Source organism: Cordyceps fumosorosea (genome assembly GCF_001636725.1).
Source record: "Cordyceps fumosorosea ARSEF 2679 chromosome Unknown scaffold_17, whole genome shotgun sequence".
Taxonomy (NCBI): Eukaryota; Fungi; Ascomycota; class Sordariomycetes; order Hypocreales; family Cordycipitaceae; genus Cordyceps; species Cordyceps fumosorosea.
This window is the reverse complement of record NW_017387317.1, coordinates 340,750-355,041: the sequence shown is the minus strand read 5'-3', so window position 1 is coordinate 355,041 and position 14,292 is coordinate 340,750. Positions and strand designations below refer to the sequence as shown.

At 54.7% G+C, this 14,292-nt stretch overlaps 5 protein-coding genes across 5 annotated transcripts; 3 read left to right on the top strand and 2 right to left on the bottom strand.

Annotated features, from left to right (window-relative positions):
- Positions 1-2,220: 2,220 nt before the first annotated feature.
- On the top strand, positions 2,221-3,690 carry ISF_06550 (hypothetical protein; the record flags this gene model as incomplete). Its single annotated transcript, XM_018850154.1, has 1 exon — positions 2,221-3,690. One exon carries the CDS (start codon positions 2,221-2,223, stop codon positions 3,688-3,690), a length of 1,470 nt encoding a protein of 489 aa, XP_018702642.1.
- Positions 3,691-4,343: 653 nt separating this feature from the next.
- Positions 4,344-4,858, bottom strand: ISF_06549 (NADH:ubiquinone oxidoreductase, B12 subunit; the record flags this gene model as incomplete). Its single annotated transcript, XM_018850153.1, has 3 exons — positions 4,344-4,506; positions 4,604-4,711; positions 4,845-4,858. 3 exons carry the CDS (start codon positions 4,856-4,858, stop codon positions 4,344-4,346), a joined length of 285 nt encoding a protein of 94 aa, XP_018702641.1.
- Positions 4,859-5,738: 880 nt separating this feature from the next.
- Positions 5,739-7,257, top strand: ISF_06548 (CCR4-NOT transcription complex subunit 7; the record flags this gene model as incomplete). The annotated part of the gene is made up of 2 exons (XM_018850152.1): positions 5,739-6,176; positions 6,232-7,257. 2 exons carry the CDS (start codon positions 5,739-5,741, stop codon positions 7,255-7,257), a joined length of 1,464 nt encoding a protein of 487 aa, XP_018702640.1.
- A 690-nt stretch (positions 7,258-7,947) lies between these two features.
- Positions 7,948-9,462, bottom strand: ISF_06547 (CTLH, LisH motif protein; the record flags this gene model as incomplete). The annotated part of the gene is made up of 3 exons (XM_018850151.1): positions 7,948-8,673; positions 8,763-9,320; positions 9,412-9,462. 3 exons carry the CDS (start codon positions 9,460-9,462, stop codon positions 7,948-7,950), a joined length of 1,335 nt encoding a protein of 444 aa, XP_018702639.1.
- A 2,751-nt stretch (positions 9,463-12,213) lies between these two features.
- On the top strand, positions 12,214-13,134 carry ISF_06546 (Helix-loop-helix DNA binding protein; the record flags this gene model as incomplete). Its single annotated transcript, XM_018850150.1, has 1 exon — positions 12,214-13,134. The coding sequence occupies one exon, from the start codon at positions 12,214-12,216 to the stop codon at positions 13,132-13,134; it is 921 nt and encodes a 306-aa protein (XP_018702638.1).
- Between the last annotated feature and the right edge of the window lie 1,158 nt (positions 13,135-14,292).

Below are 14,292 nucleotides of genomic sequence, written 5' to 3'. Positions count from 1 at the left end.
GCCAGCGCGTACATATTATTTTGTTTGGCATTGCTTACGGAGTTAGATTAGTACACATCTAGTTGCATCTGAATTTGGCTAGATCGGAGCACCGCATCATGTGTCCTGGTTACTCTTCTTGGGAACCGTTTTTTAGTATCACAGCGTGTTTAGTATAGTTGATGGTCGGAGCCACAGCCCTTGTACTGGTATGCGAAGAGTTTGCTATTGGTAGGTATGTTGAGGTGGAATACTGTCGTGTAGAGGTACAGATATTCTTCTTAAAAAAAAAAAAAAAAAAAAAAAAAATCTCCTGGATAAGGCGACTGTCTTGCGCTTGACAGCTTCATCAATGTTAAAGCGCGGTCGGCGGTTGGCGACGCTGCTATTATTAGCGAACCGTAAATAGATGTGACGAAGAGGAGAGGAATAACTATTGGGTGCTAGTACAGCATCATGCAAGACATATTTAACCAGCTTGGAATGCACATGCGACGGGCTTTGTTGGAGGCATCCTGCTTCTGAGCGCTTCCTGCGCATTGTTGTCGGCTTTGACTTGTACGAAGTGACAAGAGCTGGCGGTGCCAGATCTATTACAAGAACAAGCAGCTACTACTGCCGGCTTACCGGGAGGAGATAACTCCCCGGCCAGCCAACGTATGCTTAATAAGGGAACAGACGCGAAACGAAGCATTTCAACGCGACTTCTTGTTGTCTAATTAAAAATGATCGCCTCACCACCGTGGAAGCCGGGGAAGCTGCACCCCCAGTGAAATGATTCACTTGACGCCTCGGCTGGTTGATCGATGGCAAGCCGAAGTGGCCTTTGGTTGCCGACTCGAGCTTATCTGAGACCAGTCCCGGCGCGAAGAATGTTGGTGACACCGTTGCGGTTTCTAGAGGCTTTTGTGGTCAGCAAATCACGGCGCATAGATGCGTCCAACTGAATTCTTGCCGAGTAGCTAGCACTACAAGGGGAGACGGGAGGTCTTATACTCCAAAGCTGTTTGGTGTCTCTGCAATAGGTAACGGTAGGTGGCGACGAAGAATGTGTGGTCGACCAGTAGAGGTTTGGAAGAGCGACGTTGGGACGTCTGGGATGCCTGCACTTACCTATATCGGCATTGCTGCTATAACATATGCGCATGAGTTGACGATGGCTGTGGTGCGCGGCGCATGAAACAAGTTGCATGTTGAGAAAAATGAAGAATTCATCTATCTGCCTCTGCTTGAGATGGCTATGTCGGCTTGGAAGGACGACTGGCAGCTGGCCAAATCGGCAGCTGTCAAGCAGCCGAAATTTACAAACAGCAAACGGAGCAGCATCAGCATCACCACATCACCATCCCTTCTAATGCACCATCAACTCTAGTCCCACATAGACGGAGAAAAGATACCACGGATCTCGAAACACTGGGCGCAATCACGTCAATTACTCGCTGAGAAAAAATCCTACATACCTTCAAAGAGGGGGTTGACGCAGCCAGAATCAAGGCACACGCACAGCAGACTTGTCGACGCGAGCATGGTCACAAAATGATGGACGACCTGCTCTTGGACGTTCTTCCAAGGGGTACCCAATCATATCTCGCCGTCAGTCACACTGAGACACCAGTGAAGTCCGGCTCTTCAAAGGGGAGGGGGGTCGTTCCGCTTGCGGCATGCCTAGCACACCAAAAAACAGAAGAACCAGGTGGTGGTGGCATTCCAGTACTATCCTCCGGCCGGCCACTGGAATTCCCTTCGTCGGCGTTGACTCAGACTTCACGCCTCACGAGGGGTCTATCAGTAAGTCGTTGCAGATGTCTACCTGCGCAGTCGCCTCATTTAAATGCCTTCCTTTTATCCGTAGTTACTCTCCTCTTCATCTTGTATCGGTCAATCAGTCGAATCAATCTTCCACCCCGAGACAGATTTGACGTGGCTTCTCGTTTACAATCCGTCAGGCAGCAACGTTTGGTCTTCATCGCCCAAACTCACCCGGTGCCAGCCATTTCAGCCAACTTGCATACATACGTCCGTGCCGCGCCGCCGCTACTACCAACATCGGAACGATCACGCACAAGAAGATTCAACCGGCTCAAAACCGTTTGCAGAAAACCAGATATACTGGTACAGCAATTGATCAGCAATAATCTTCATCACATTTACAAGTCTCCACACAGCCCCCTTTCACCTTAATTTACATCGCGGCCCACTTGGAGCATATTAATTCTGGGCGTCGACGCTTTTGGTGGGATAATGGCAGGCATCTCTGCTTCCGCCTTTGCAAATGGCGATACCCCAGTAATAAAGGGGCATGAACAGCCGCGACACTGGCGCATGACGGACCTGCACCACGCTGCACATCCGCCGCCTGGTCCTGCCGTTTCCTTTCCTTCACAATCATCCAGCACCACGCAAACCCAAAGGAGCGAGACTGCCTCCTTCAGCAACGAACAGCAGCCCTGTACGCCGCAGCGCCAGACTTATACCCGACCATCCAATCTCACCGACTCATCTGAGCCCAGGTTGCTGGCGGGCACCCCGAGTGCACCACCCCGAACTAGACAAGGGTCGCACGACACTGCAGAGTCCACTCACAATAACACCACATCTTGGACTGGCCTTCGCACGCCCGACGACATTACTTCGCCCTGGCAAGAATCAACTTGGTCACACTACGCTGGCCGCCTTCGCGACATCAGTTACCTTCAGTCTCCGACCGTCTACACGACGTCTGCTAGGGCCCGCGCCACACGGGAGTCGTCACCAGCACCCTCATTTAGGTCGAGAACTCCGACGACACCCGGGGCCTCGACCCTTTCCTTCCTCGCTTCCAAGATGGCCGCTCTGAAGGCTCTGGCGTCGCCGTCCCTCACCGGAAACGGCTGCGGGGATGAGCTGATTGACTTGGATATTGAAGCGACGCTCTTCCCGGACGGCGCGCCACAAGAGGGCGAGGTCATCTCGCCCGCGGACTATAAGAACCTGCAGATGAACGCCCTCGGACTCCTCCATCGCTTCCAGACCACCTATCAGAGCCAAACGATTGAGTTCCGCACGCTCAAGGCCGAAAAGGAAGCCCTCGAGGACGAAAAGAGCGAAGCAGAGACCCGCGCGAGACACGCCAAGCTGCAATTGGACGAGGTCGCCAGCAAGGCGGCCGAAAGGGGAGCCGCTCTGCAGACTTATATTGATGAGTTACGGCGTGAAAACATAGCACTCATGCAGGATGCGCATTCTCCTATGATCATGACCGAAGACCTCGGCGCGGAGGAAGACCAGGCTAACAAGAGGTGGCGCCGTAGTGGCGATACCTTGAGGAGTGAGCATGGCTCTGACACAGACGCAGAGAGTGTGGCCGACGCCAGCATCTTCTCCCGCTCGAGAAGTCCGACTCTGGCGACTGCTATGTCTGAGAATGGGCCTGTTGAGCCAATACCTCGCAGCCGGGTATCCCTGTCCGCAACCTCCACCCACACCACACCGTCTCAGAGACCACAACAGATGACGGCCTTTCGCAAGCTCATGAAGGGCATGTCGGGCGACACCGGCGTTCGAACCGTCACCGAGTGCAGCAACTGCCAGGGCCAAGACGCTAGCATGGCCTGGGACACAGCGAGCCTGATGCGAGACGAGAACCGTGGCCTGAAGATGCGAGTCACTGAGCTGGAATCGGCGCTCGACGACGCGTTGGATATAGTGAACGGGCTGGAACTAGAATTATGAGCTGCGAGCTCTTCATTTACCACAATGATGTGACATATGTGGCGTTACAAAGGCGATTGGGTTACTTATTTGTTTATTTAGATTGGGCTTTAACTAATCAGCCTGCGGCCATGACCACGCACGCTTACGACATAACTAAGTAGAGTTTACTCTACAATATATATTTCCTTAGTTCAACATGGTTAGGCTCTTGAGGGTGAATCTCATGTCATTGATGCCGAAGGGCGTCTTGTTCGGGCCGGCCCGAATGCTCGTATCACTTACTACGGCTGATGTCGTACACATAAAGTTACCTGACTAGTTGGTTCGGCAAACATATGAAGCCATCTTCCTACATGGAGGATGGCTCTGTTCTTTCAGGAGGGCGTGGTTTGCGCATTGTTTTTCATTTTCTTTATTCCCCACGAACGATAGTTTACATGGGCAGACGCATAGAACAAACGAAACAAGGAATACATGATGTGATGCAACCCAATTGTAGACTTTCCACGAGTCCACAATGCCTTCTCCGGGGAGAAACCGTCCCCAGTACGTGTAGTGTCCTTCCTCAGACACAAAGCATCTCTGTCAAATTTATACACTCCCCCGATGCGAAATAGCCCACCGCCTCTCTGCTTCGACACCACAACAGCCCCCTTTTGCCAAAATATCCCTTAGTGGTGCGCCGCCTCCTCGCCGTGGTGGTGCTCGTCTTGGAGGAAAAAGTGCTCGTATGTGCAGTATCCGGCGAAAAGGACGGTCGCCGTGCCGAGGCCGGGGAGTGTGCCGCGGTAGCGGTTCCAGCGGGTGAAGGGGCCTTGAAATCTCCAAGCATCACTATAAGGCGAGGACGAGAGAAAGGGTCAGTCAATATGTTCGGTTCGGGGGCGGGCTTGTCGAGGAGGCGTCCAATTGGGGGTGGTTGATAACGTACGCTCTCTCCCAAGGGTCGTAGCGGGCCTTGCTGCCAGCGGCCTCCTTGAAGGCGCGCAGGCTGAAGCCGGTGATGTTGGCCTTGCCGCCCTGGGCTGCCCGTAGTACTCTGCGCCCATCACCGGTACGTTAGCGTTTTGGTCCATTTCGGGTTCGTGCGCGCGCGGCCTCGGAGGAGGCCAGACGGTGTAATTTTCGTGGATGAGAAAAGCCAATTCTGCCTGTGATTGTCGGGATCGCACCTTGTGGGAAGCATTGTGCCTGAATTCGTGAGCCGGAATTGTCGAATTGAAAGTAGCTGCGGAGCGAAGATGCAGACGGTAAGCTGGGTTGTTTGTTGCGCGATTGGGCGGAAGTTCGGAATAATGTTGTTCCTGAGCTACCTTACCTTTGGGCTCTGCCTTTTGTCCTGCAGCCTGGTAGTACCAACGCACGAACCATGTCCGGATCTTGTGCCTTTGCTGGCAACCTCTCCCTCCTTTGAGCAACACCACACATCGTTTTATCGACTCAACTTTAACGCCCAAGGTTTTATTGTTCGCCAGCACTGGAGCAGCTCGCAGTCCTCACTCCGCATCTTCTTATTCCAAGACGCAACAGCACTTCCCCCGCCGTCGCGGTCACGACTCCTCAAGCTCGTCGACAGCCAACGCCTCCCCGATTCGGGCTGCCCGCGCTCGCGACACACAATATCCATAGCACAGCATATCTTAGTGCACAAACAGTATCAGGCAGTCCTCTTAGTGCACCCGGACCTGAATCTACGTTGGATAGAGGCGGCTTGCGCGCGTCATCGCCAATATTTAAGCTCGCGTTGTCCACACGACCAGATGAACCCCAATCACGGGCCGCCACACCCTCCTCCTTTCAACAACCCTCGTTCCTAGAACCCGCCCCGTCCTGCAGACTACAGCTCGTTTCAAAATCCGTTGACAGGGAACTCCGCCGCTTGCAACACCCAGCTTAGGAGAGGCGTGTTTCCCGGACCACGGCCAGGCTTTCCGTATCCCCCGCCACTTGCTCAGCCACCTCGCCTGAATCCAATAAATCAGTTCCCGAGGTTCCAACCCCCACCGCGGCCGCAAATACAGGTTCCAGCTCGTCCTTTTCCGTCCGTTTTTCATTTTCAATTCCCAATGGCTCCCCAAATTCGAGCCTTCGGCGCGGGTCCCGGTGGTGTTGGCTCGGCGGCGTTCCACCAGCCCAGATTCCCGTCACACGGGCAACCACAAGGCGGACCGATGGGCGGCAATCAATATATCAATGCCAACAATCAGATGAACCCCTTCGGTGGCGCAAACGGCAACTTCAACGTGCCCGGCCTCAACGGCGCTGGGAGCTTCACCGACACCGGCTTTGGCAGCCAAGCCTCGAGAATGGGATTCACACACGGCCCGGCTGGCCTGCAACCGCCCCAGCACACGGGACAACTACAGCAAAACGCCTTGATGGAGCACCCGACGATGAGATCTCAGCAGAACAGGGGGCGCATACGAGAGGTGTGGAAGCACAATTTGAAGGAGGAGATGGAGGTCATACAAGACCTTGTAGAGAAATACCAATACGTTGCCATGGTGAGTACTGGCACTTTTTCCTTGCTCCATGGAGAGCGTTTGTTAACGATGCTAGGATACCGAATTTCCAGGAATTGTAGCCCGGCCAATGGGGGGCTTCCGTGGCAAGAGTGATTACCACTACCAATGTTTGCGCACCAACGTGGACATGCTGAAGCTTATTCAAATTGGCCTGACATTCTTCAATGAAGAAGGCGAGACACCACCCGCCCGACTAGGACCGGAACACGGGCTTGGGCCATCTGCGCAAAGGAGTGCCAACCAAGGCCCCTTTCCCTACACCTGGCAGTTCAACTTCAAATTCTCACTGAAGGAGGATATGTACAACGAAAAGTCAATCGAGTCTCTCCAGCAAGCTGGAATCGACTTCAACGCCCTGGAGCGAGACGGCATCGACCCTCACGCCTTCGCCGCATTGATGATCCCGTCCGGCCTAGTCTGCTACCCCGATGTGAAATGGATTTCCTTTCACGGTGGCTATGACTTTGGCTACCTAACTAAGGTTCTTCACTGCAAACCCCTCCCCAACGACGAGCACGACTTTGAGCACATTATGAAGATATACTTCCCGTCGACATACGATGTCAAGCATCTGATGAAATATGCTATCCGGATGCTTGGCCAGGGGACGTTTTCACCGACGGATCCCGGAAGTACCGAGATTCTGCAAAAATTTGAGCACAAGTCGGGCCTGGAAAACATGGCCGAGACGCTTAAGATTAAACGTATTGGCGCCGCACACCAGGCCGGATCCGACTCTTTACTCACGGGCAAGGTATTCTTCTCGATGCGCGACCGCATATTTGGTGGCGACATCCCCGCGGAGCACATCGGCAAAGTATGGGGTCTGAGTATCCCGGACGGCGGCACGATGACTGCGTCGATGCTTAGCCGCAGCGAGGACAATGGTCTGAATGGCACCCCGCGCACGCCCAACACGCACACGGTCCAGCTCGCGACGTCGACGCCCGTGAACAACCAAGGGCCCGGCACGAACGGCGCCGGCCACATGGGCCCCATGACCCCCGGTGGTGGCGGAGGCATATTTGGCAGCTTTGCATTTACCGGGGTCAACAGGTAGGGTCGGTGAACCCTACCGGCACAGCTGGCTATTGTGCTGTCTGCATAGTACGGGGAAGAAGATGCAGAATGGGTTGTACTAACGAAGAAGGGCTCGTCTCAGGAAGATGCGTGCGGTTTTATGTTTGCTTTTTTGGATTTGTCTTGGTTCCTTGAAGACTTGAGGTTTCTTTGTTGGCTCCCTTTCCTCTTATTTTCTATACCATGCATATTATGAGAAGAAAACGAAGGGCAGCTAGACGTTTGGGTCTTGGCGTTTCACTTTTGTCCCCCTTGTATCTGTTTACGGATGTTCTTTCATTGTGCACACACAAAACGGGAGAGGGGGGACGGTCATGGCGGGCAAGTAAGCAGGGCGGTTTTTGGCTTGGTTGGTTGGTTTGTCTTTTTCCTCTATTCAGTTAGTTGACGTGATAGTTTTGTACAATTACTATAGCACGCTAATTTCTCTACACCATCTCACGGCTCATGAGTAGAGGCCACTGGCTTTCGTTTGAATAAAGAGAGTGTATGTTGTGTACATGAACGTCGTGATAGAGCTATTGGTGTTGAAATAAATACACGAAAACAAAACTCCGTCCAGCAATGCTCCATAATAAAGCACAAAACTTTCCAAGCGCCAAGCTAATACATGCAGAGAGAAGGGAAACCCAAAGTTTGGAACAGCACAAAGGATGTCAGCGCACGACGACTACGTAATGTAGACCTTTTTCAGAGACTCGACCGGGTAGACGTCGCCGGTGAGGAGGTCCTTGAAGAGCTGCGGCGGCAGGCCGGCCTTCTTGGAGTGCTCGAGGAGGCGCTGGCGGCCGTAGACGCGGCCGTTGGGGAGCAGGACGAGGTCGTGCTCGACGTGGCTCTTGGTGTGGTGCGCATAGGGCACGTTGCGGGCGAGGTCGTTGAGCTCGACGGAGCAGATGGGGCAGACGCCGCCGTGGCCCATCGTCGCCGGCGGCGGCGCCGCATGCCGCGAGTGCTTGCCCTTGCCGCCGCTCCTGTCCGCGGTGGTGGTGGTTTGGCGGTGGTGGCAGGCGGGGGTCTTGAGGGCGGAGAGGCCCGAGGAGAGCGCGAGGTGGAGGAGCGGCGCGGAGGGCAGGCCGAGGAGGGTGTTGTGCGCGTCGGTGAAGACGTCAGCGAGCTGGGCCCAGCGCGCGGGGCTGTAGAGGTCGGCGTAAGCGCTGACGCTGGCGCCGCGGTGGTGGGCGTGGGTGTGGGCGTGGCGGCTGCTGGAGGAGGGTGCCGAAGGTGGCGGGAACGCAAGAAGGCCGCCAGCTTGCTTGACCTCGGCCGGATAGGTGTTCCAGTAGGGAATGAGGTGCTTCTTAGCGTGGGCGATGGCCTCGATGAGCTTGGGCTGGGACTGGGCGCGGATGAGCTCAATGTACTGCTGGAAGCGAAGGAGGAACTCGAGCTTGCTCTGTGTTTGGCAGCCCGGGTTAGCCTGTTACTGCAGGGCGAGAGGCGGGGGAGAGAGGGGGAGAGAGGGGGGGAGAGGGGGAGACGAACCTCCATCTTGCGCAGCTCCTTCTTGTTCTCCGTGCACCAGGCAAGGGCCTCGACGATGCTGCCGCCCAGCAGAGCCTCCCGTATCTTACTCATGCTGCGGAACGTCTCGATGTCGACCAGCGGTTCAATATCGCGCTCCCGCGCCAGCTGCTCGGCCGTGGCGCCGTACCCACGACGCAGAAGGTAGTCCGCGAGCAGCCTGTCGAGCCGGCGGCGACTCCAGGCCTCGTAGCGGGGATCCTCCGTCACGCCGGCGACGCCCGGGATGTCGTAGAGCTGGTCGAGGTGGCGGATGCGGGCGGCGGTCTGGGCGTGCAGGCGCTCCTCCTCGCGCGCGTGGGCGGCGAGCTTGCGGCGGACGCCGCGCATGCGGCCAAGCATGGCGTCGAGGGCACGCAGGGCATCGGCCTGCGGGGCGGCACCGCGGCCGGAGGCGGCAGAGGTGGCGGCGTCCCGGAGCAGCGCCCGGAGCGCGGTGGTGTCCTTTTCGATGGTGAAGTGGGCGGAGCGGAAGTTTTTACGGAGAAGCTCGTTGGGGAGTCGGAGGAGGGGTTGGTCCTGCAGGCGGGGAGGGAAGAGTTAGCAAAGGAGGGAGGCGGGCGATCCGGATGATGAAGCCATCTTGGCGGTTTGGGGCGAGAGGACGTACGAGGAGCAGGTGCTCGCCGTGCTTGAAGGTGGACTGCTCGTGCTCGGCCATTGTTTTGCTAGATGGACTGGCGAGAGGATCGATTGAATGGGGGCATGGGGGAGAAAAGACGCCTGCTGCAGAATGCGGATGGGCGATGAAGATGGGAAAGGAAACGGGAATGGAAATGGACGTCGAATGTGGTTGGTTGCACCTTGCTGTCGTCGGGCATGGAACTACGTAGCGGCGAGCTGGCCATGGCAATTCCGAGTGCGGAGCCCCCCGACCAATGGCAGCAACAAAGATGGACCAGATTCAATAAGAATAAGTCTTTATCAGGCAGATAAAATTAGAAAATATTGTGCGTGGTTTTACGAGACCCTCGGTTATTCTTCATACGTTGTTGATTTCTTCTTGTTAATGTGCAATGTTGTACAACCGCTGTGGTTGCGACACTCAGGTGTCGTTCCAGGGGACGTCTTGGGGCAGCGCCTGTAAAAAGAGGCCTGCGAGGTACATACAACAGATTATGCACAAGACTTTGAAAGTCAAGCACTGCACTACACCTACATAGGTATGTGGTACCCTGCTTAGTACTCTACTGCCCATTGTGAGCCGGCGGAAAATGGTGGTAAAATTAGTTATAGTGATCATGATGGTAGTGAAAGCAGGCGGCGGGGTTCGGGCCGGCCAGACCGGGATTCATTCGAGTTTCCAATGGCAAGGTGAACGAATTGCGTAACCGCAAGATGATCTAGAGAATATAGCCGGATTGTCGAACTACAGCAAGGTTGAGTTGCGAGATGCATGATTTACCTTGACGTCGTGTTTGTCGGCCAGCTTTACCACTTTTGCACTCAAGCATCGCAGCATCTCGAGATTGCCTAGTGCGGGTATCGAGGATTTCATCTGCGCAAGCAAGTATCCGTATGTAAGCCTTACCATGCCTCGTTTACTGACGCTTGAATGACGGAATTAACGAACTTGTTTGCCCTACCCATCAAACACGGCTATGGCCCGATTCACTCGGGAACATCGATAAATCTCCCGTGATGAACGAACCAACCTATCCAGTTGAAAGGGAGAGCCTCACCATGTCCATCGCAGTGTGTTCGGGTTACACACACGTTTGCTCCTATGCCCGCCTTGCTCCCGGACTCCAGCCTCTGGGAAGCTATGCCTGCCGAGACGACAGCAGCCTCGCTGGGTCGACACAGACTGCCGGCCCCATATGCGGTGCGTATGCGCCTACAACAGAATGGCGATCCATCCATCGTCAATCAGTCAGGTCAGTCTGGGCTCTCGCCGTCCCGGATAGAGGTAAACGCACTCCCCGAGAAGCCCTCCCAAATTGTGATTTGGCTGCAGTGGCTCAAATTAAAGGGCGTTGGGCTTGCAGGACGGATTGCTCGTGTTGGCATCCGACTGCGGAGTGGCCGCGGGCGCCGACTTGGAGCTTTCATTTGGGGGCTGTCTTGTTTGCTGTTGTTGCTGCAGATGGAAATATGTCCAAGAGGATAGGGCTCGGCCCCCAACATTCAGTGTGATTGCTTCTGCTGGTCACGTCTTTCGTCCTTGTTTCGAGACTGCAGTCATCAGATTGCAATGAGGACTATATAAATGAATCGCAAATCGCAACAGGACCATCGAGTGCGTGCCAGATTGTGCCTGATTGATGCTTGAGATTGATTGGCTTGTTTGCGGACGTGCTGGTTAGCTTGCTGTGATTGGGTGGAGCGAAATCGCACCCTCAAACTATTTGCCTCATATTCTAGGCAACGATTCCTCTCTCGCCCCTCCTTTCCCAGGCCGCCATATATTTACATAACTTATCCCCCCCAGCAAGGCTGCACTGCACGTGTTTTGGTCCTCCCTCCATCCTCGTGACTTGGCCACCCCAGCTGCTGCCACGCTGCCGCCCGTTTGCTGTACGCGCTTTTGGTACGTTGAGTTGAGTGCCTGCAGCGCAGGAACGCAGCCGCCCAAGGACCAACAATTCACCTATCTTAATTGAAAACTCGACCATTTTCATCACTAAATCCATTCACATCTACCGCATCTGCCCGTCCGATTTTTTTCCCTTTTTTTATACCCCAAAATCGTCGCCCCAGGCCCTCCCCTTTCGCTACGCGCCCGCCTACTTATATCCTGTCGCGACATCACGAGATTTGGACAAAACACGTGAGGTAAAACCCGTGATCTACTCCCCCAAGGCCCAGAAAACACATGATCAGGCCGGTAAGTGCATCGTCCAGCACCAAGACGCCCGCTCTTTTGATGAATTTATCACCATCTCCTCGGGATTTTGATGCCGCAAGTGCGACCGTCATCGCTGCCCGCTTCCCTGCGACCGTCGCCACCCGTCTGCCCAGCAATTTCCAATTACCCTTCCTCTCCTGCGTCGCCCACAAACCGGCCATGCTGCCCGTCCAACTCGATTGGAGTGTCATCATGAGTCAAGTCCATCTTCTTGCCGCCGCTGCACGTCCTCGTTGATGCCGCGCTTCGTGTCGGCACGTTGCACGCAGCGGAAAGGCTACGGCGAAATTTTCCTTTGCCTCTTTTCATCACATCACCGTCGCAACTCAACTCACTTCATCACTATCCAACCGAGGACACTCTACTCGCAGCAGCTTATAACAGCCGAGATGCATTTGCATCCTTACTGAGCACAGTCATCTCTACGCGCACCGCTCCCCGTCTCCCATCGCTACACATTCTACCCCTCTTCTGTCGCCCTCCCCTCTCCAGCTCTCTAACATTTGCCAGTTGTAGCCACATCACAGACACATAGTAAAGCTGGACTTCCAACAAGAGGACACCATGTCCGATCCTCTCTCAGATCATCCAGACCTCACTGCCCTCACTGCGTCTCCTACCCAGAAGCGCAAGAGAGAGGTCGAGAGTCCTACACAACGGCACAAGCGCATGGCGCCCGCTGCGGCCATGACCGCCGAGACGGCTGCCTTTATCGAGAACGCCATCGAGGCAACCAATGCCGCCGCCGCAAATGGTGTCAATGTAGCTGATTTCAATGCCCTGCAGCAGGCAACCCACGGTGACCATACCGATCACGCCAGCAGCGATGCTACCACCACAGCCCAGGCCGCCCTAGGCATGTATCCCACGCTGCATGTGCCCCCCTCTACCGAGGAGCAGTTTGCGGCCCAGGCTGCCGACAGCAGCGAGCACCAGCACGACCCGAATGAGTTCAACGCCGAAATCACGCACGACATGATGGACCAAGTCGCCCACCAGTCGCAGAATGGAACGCCGCCACAGCAGGGCCAACAGCAACAACAGCAGGGACAGCAGCAGCAGCGTCACTACTCGACATCGTCACAAGGGGGCAGCGCCAAGCCGCCTGTGGGCTCTGACGAGTGGCATAAGCTGCGTAAGGACAATCACAAGGAGGTGGAGCGCCGTCGTCGTGAAACCATCAACGAGGGCATCAACGAACTTGCCAAGATTGTCCCTGGCTGCGAAAAGAACAAGGGCTCCATCTTGCAGCGCGCCGTCAGCTTCATCTCGCAACTCAAAGAGAACGAACAGCAGAATATCGAAAAGTGGACGCTCGAGAAATTACTCACTGAGCAAGCCATCACGGAACTCAGCCAGTCCAACGATAAGCTCAAGCAGGAGTGCGAGCGTCTCTACCGCGAGCTCGAGACGTGGAAGCGTGTCGCGCAGAACGCTGGTCTCGAACCACCGCAGCCCAAGGAAGAGCCGAGCGTAACGGGTTAGGGAACCGAGTCCATGCCGGCGACTTCGGCTGCAGAGCCATTTCTGGCACAGGCGTCTTGTTGAATATCCTTGTTTTCTTTGTTCTCTTTCGTGACCTCGTTACAGGCTTACTTGCTCTTGCACTGTTTCTTGTCTTACACAGAGCCATAATCGTCCATAATGAGTGCTTCGGCACCGCGGCGTTTTGCGCATTGTTGCCTTGGTTTGTTTGCACCGGAGATGGGAGCTAGGCGTTGGTACTTGGATGTTATGTATTAATGCGTATTGTGCCCCTTTTCTCGTATTTCTTGCTGCTTTTTGGCGTTCTGTTATCCTTCCTGGTCCAGGCCTGATGATCACCCGAGTCATGACTTGTCTTGTCTCCTTTTGGTGCCTGTGTATCCATGCCGCTGTTTGGTGGTGTATATCGGTTGACACTAGGAAAGCAAACTCATTCATTCTGTTACTTACGAACCATGAAATCTATGCGCAACAACGTGACGTTGACGTGAATGTCCAGATCCACCGCCGTTTCTTACAACGTCGGCCTAGCAGAGCTATCGGTAGCTACCTTGGCTGCATTCTCAGCTTTATGGGAGGCAAATGTTCATCAGGTTACTAGGCTCCTTGACATTGCTGTTTCCCGGCCGCGTCGATGCCTCACTATCAAAGTGGCAAGAACCCGCACCCTCTGCGAAAGCTGGCCAGCCGCTCAGCAAAAGAAGCAGAATATGCGAGAAACAAGTCAATCCAATAATTTCCAATGTGTCAGTGCCCAAGTAACGTTGCACATGGCCGTGTTTCTCTCTATCAAGCCTGCTTCCTCTCTTGGTTTGTCTCGAGTCAAGGCAATTCAACAAATGGCATACATGCCACCCCTCACCCCCCTCTCCTACCCTTTGGAGCTATCTTTGGCTCAAGGTAGATACACTTTGCAACTGCATAACAGACAGGGCATCAGAAAGAAAGCCTCTTCGGAAGAAGGGGGGGGGAGGGGGGGGGAGGAGGGGGAGGGGGGTGATGTTGGGACACTGGAGCGCGAGACAGATTTTTTTTTTTCATGTTCGAGAAATATAATTTTAAAGTTTGGGCTTGCAAATGCGAGGCTCTAAAACTCTTGGAAAACAAGTTTCAGTTTCTTGGCATTTTTTTCCCTTTTCAGCGGAGGGATTTCATGAA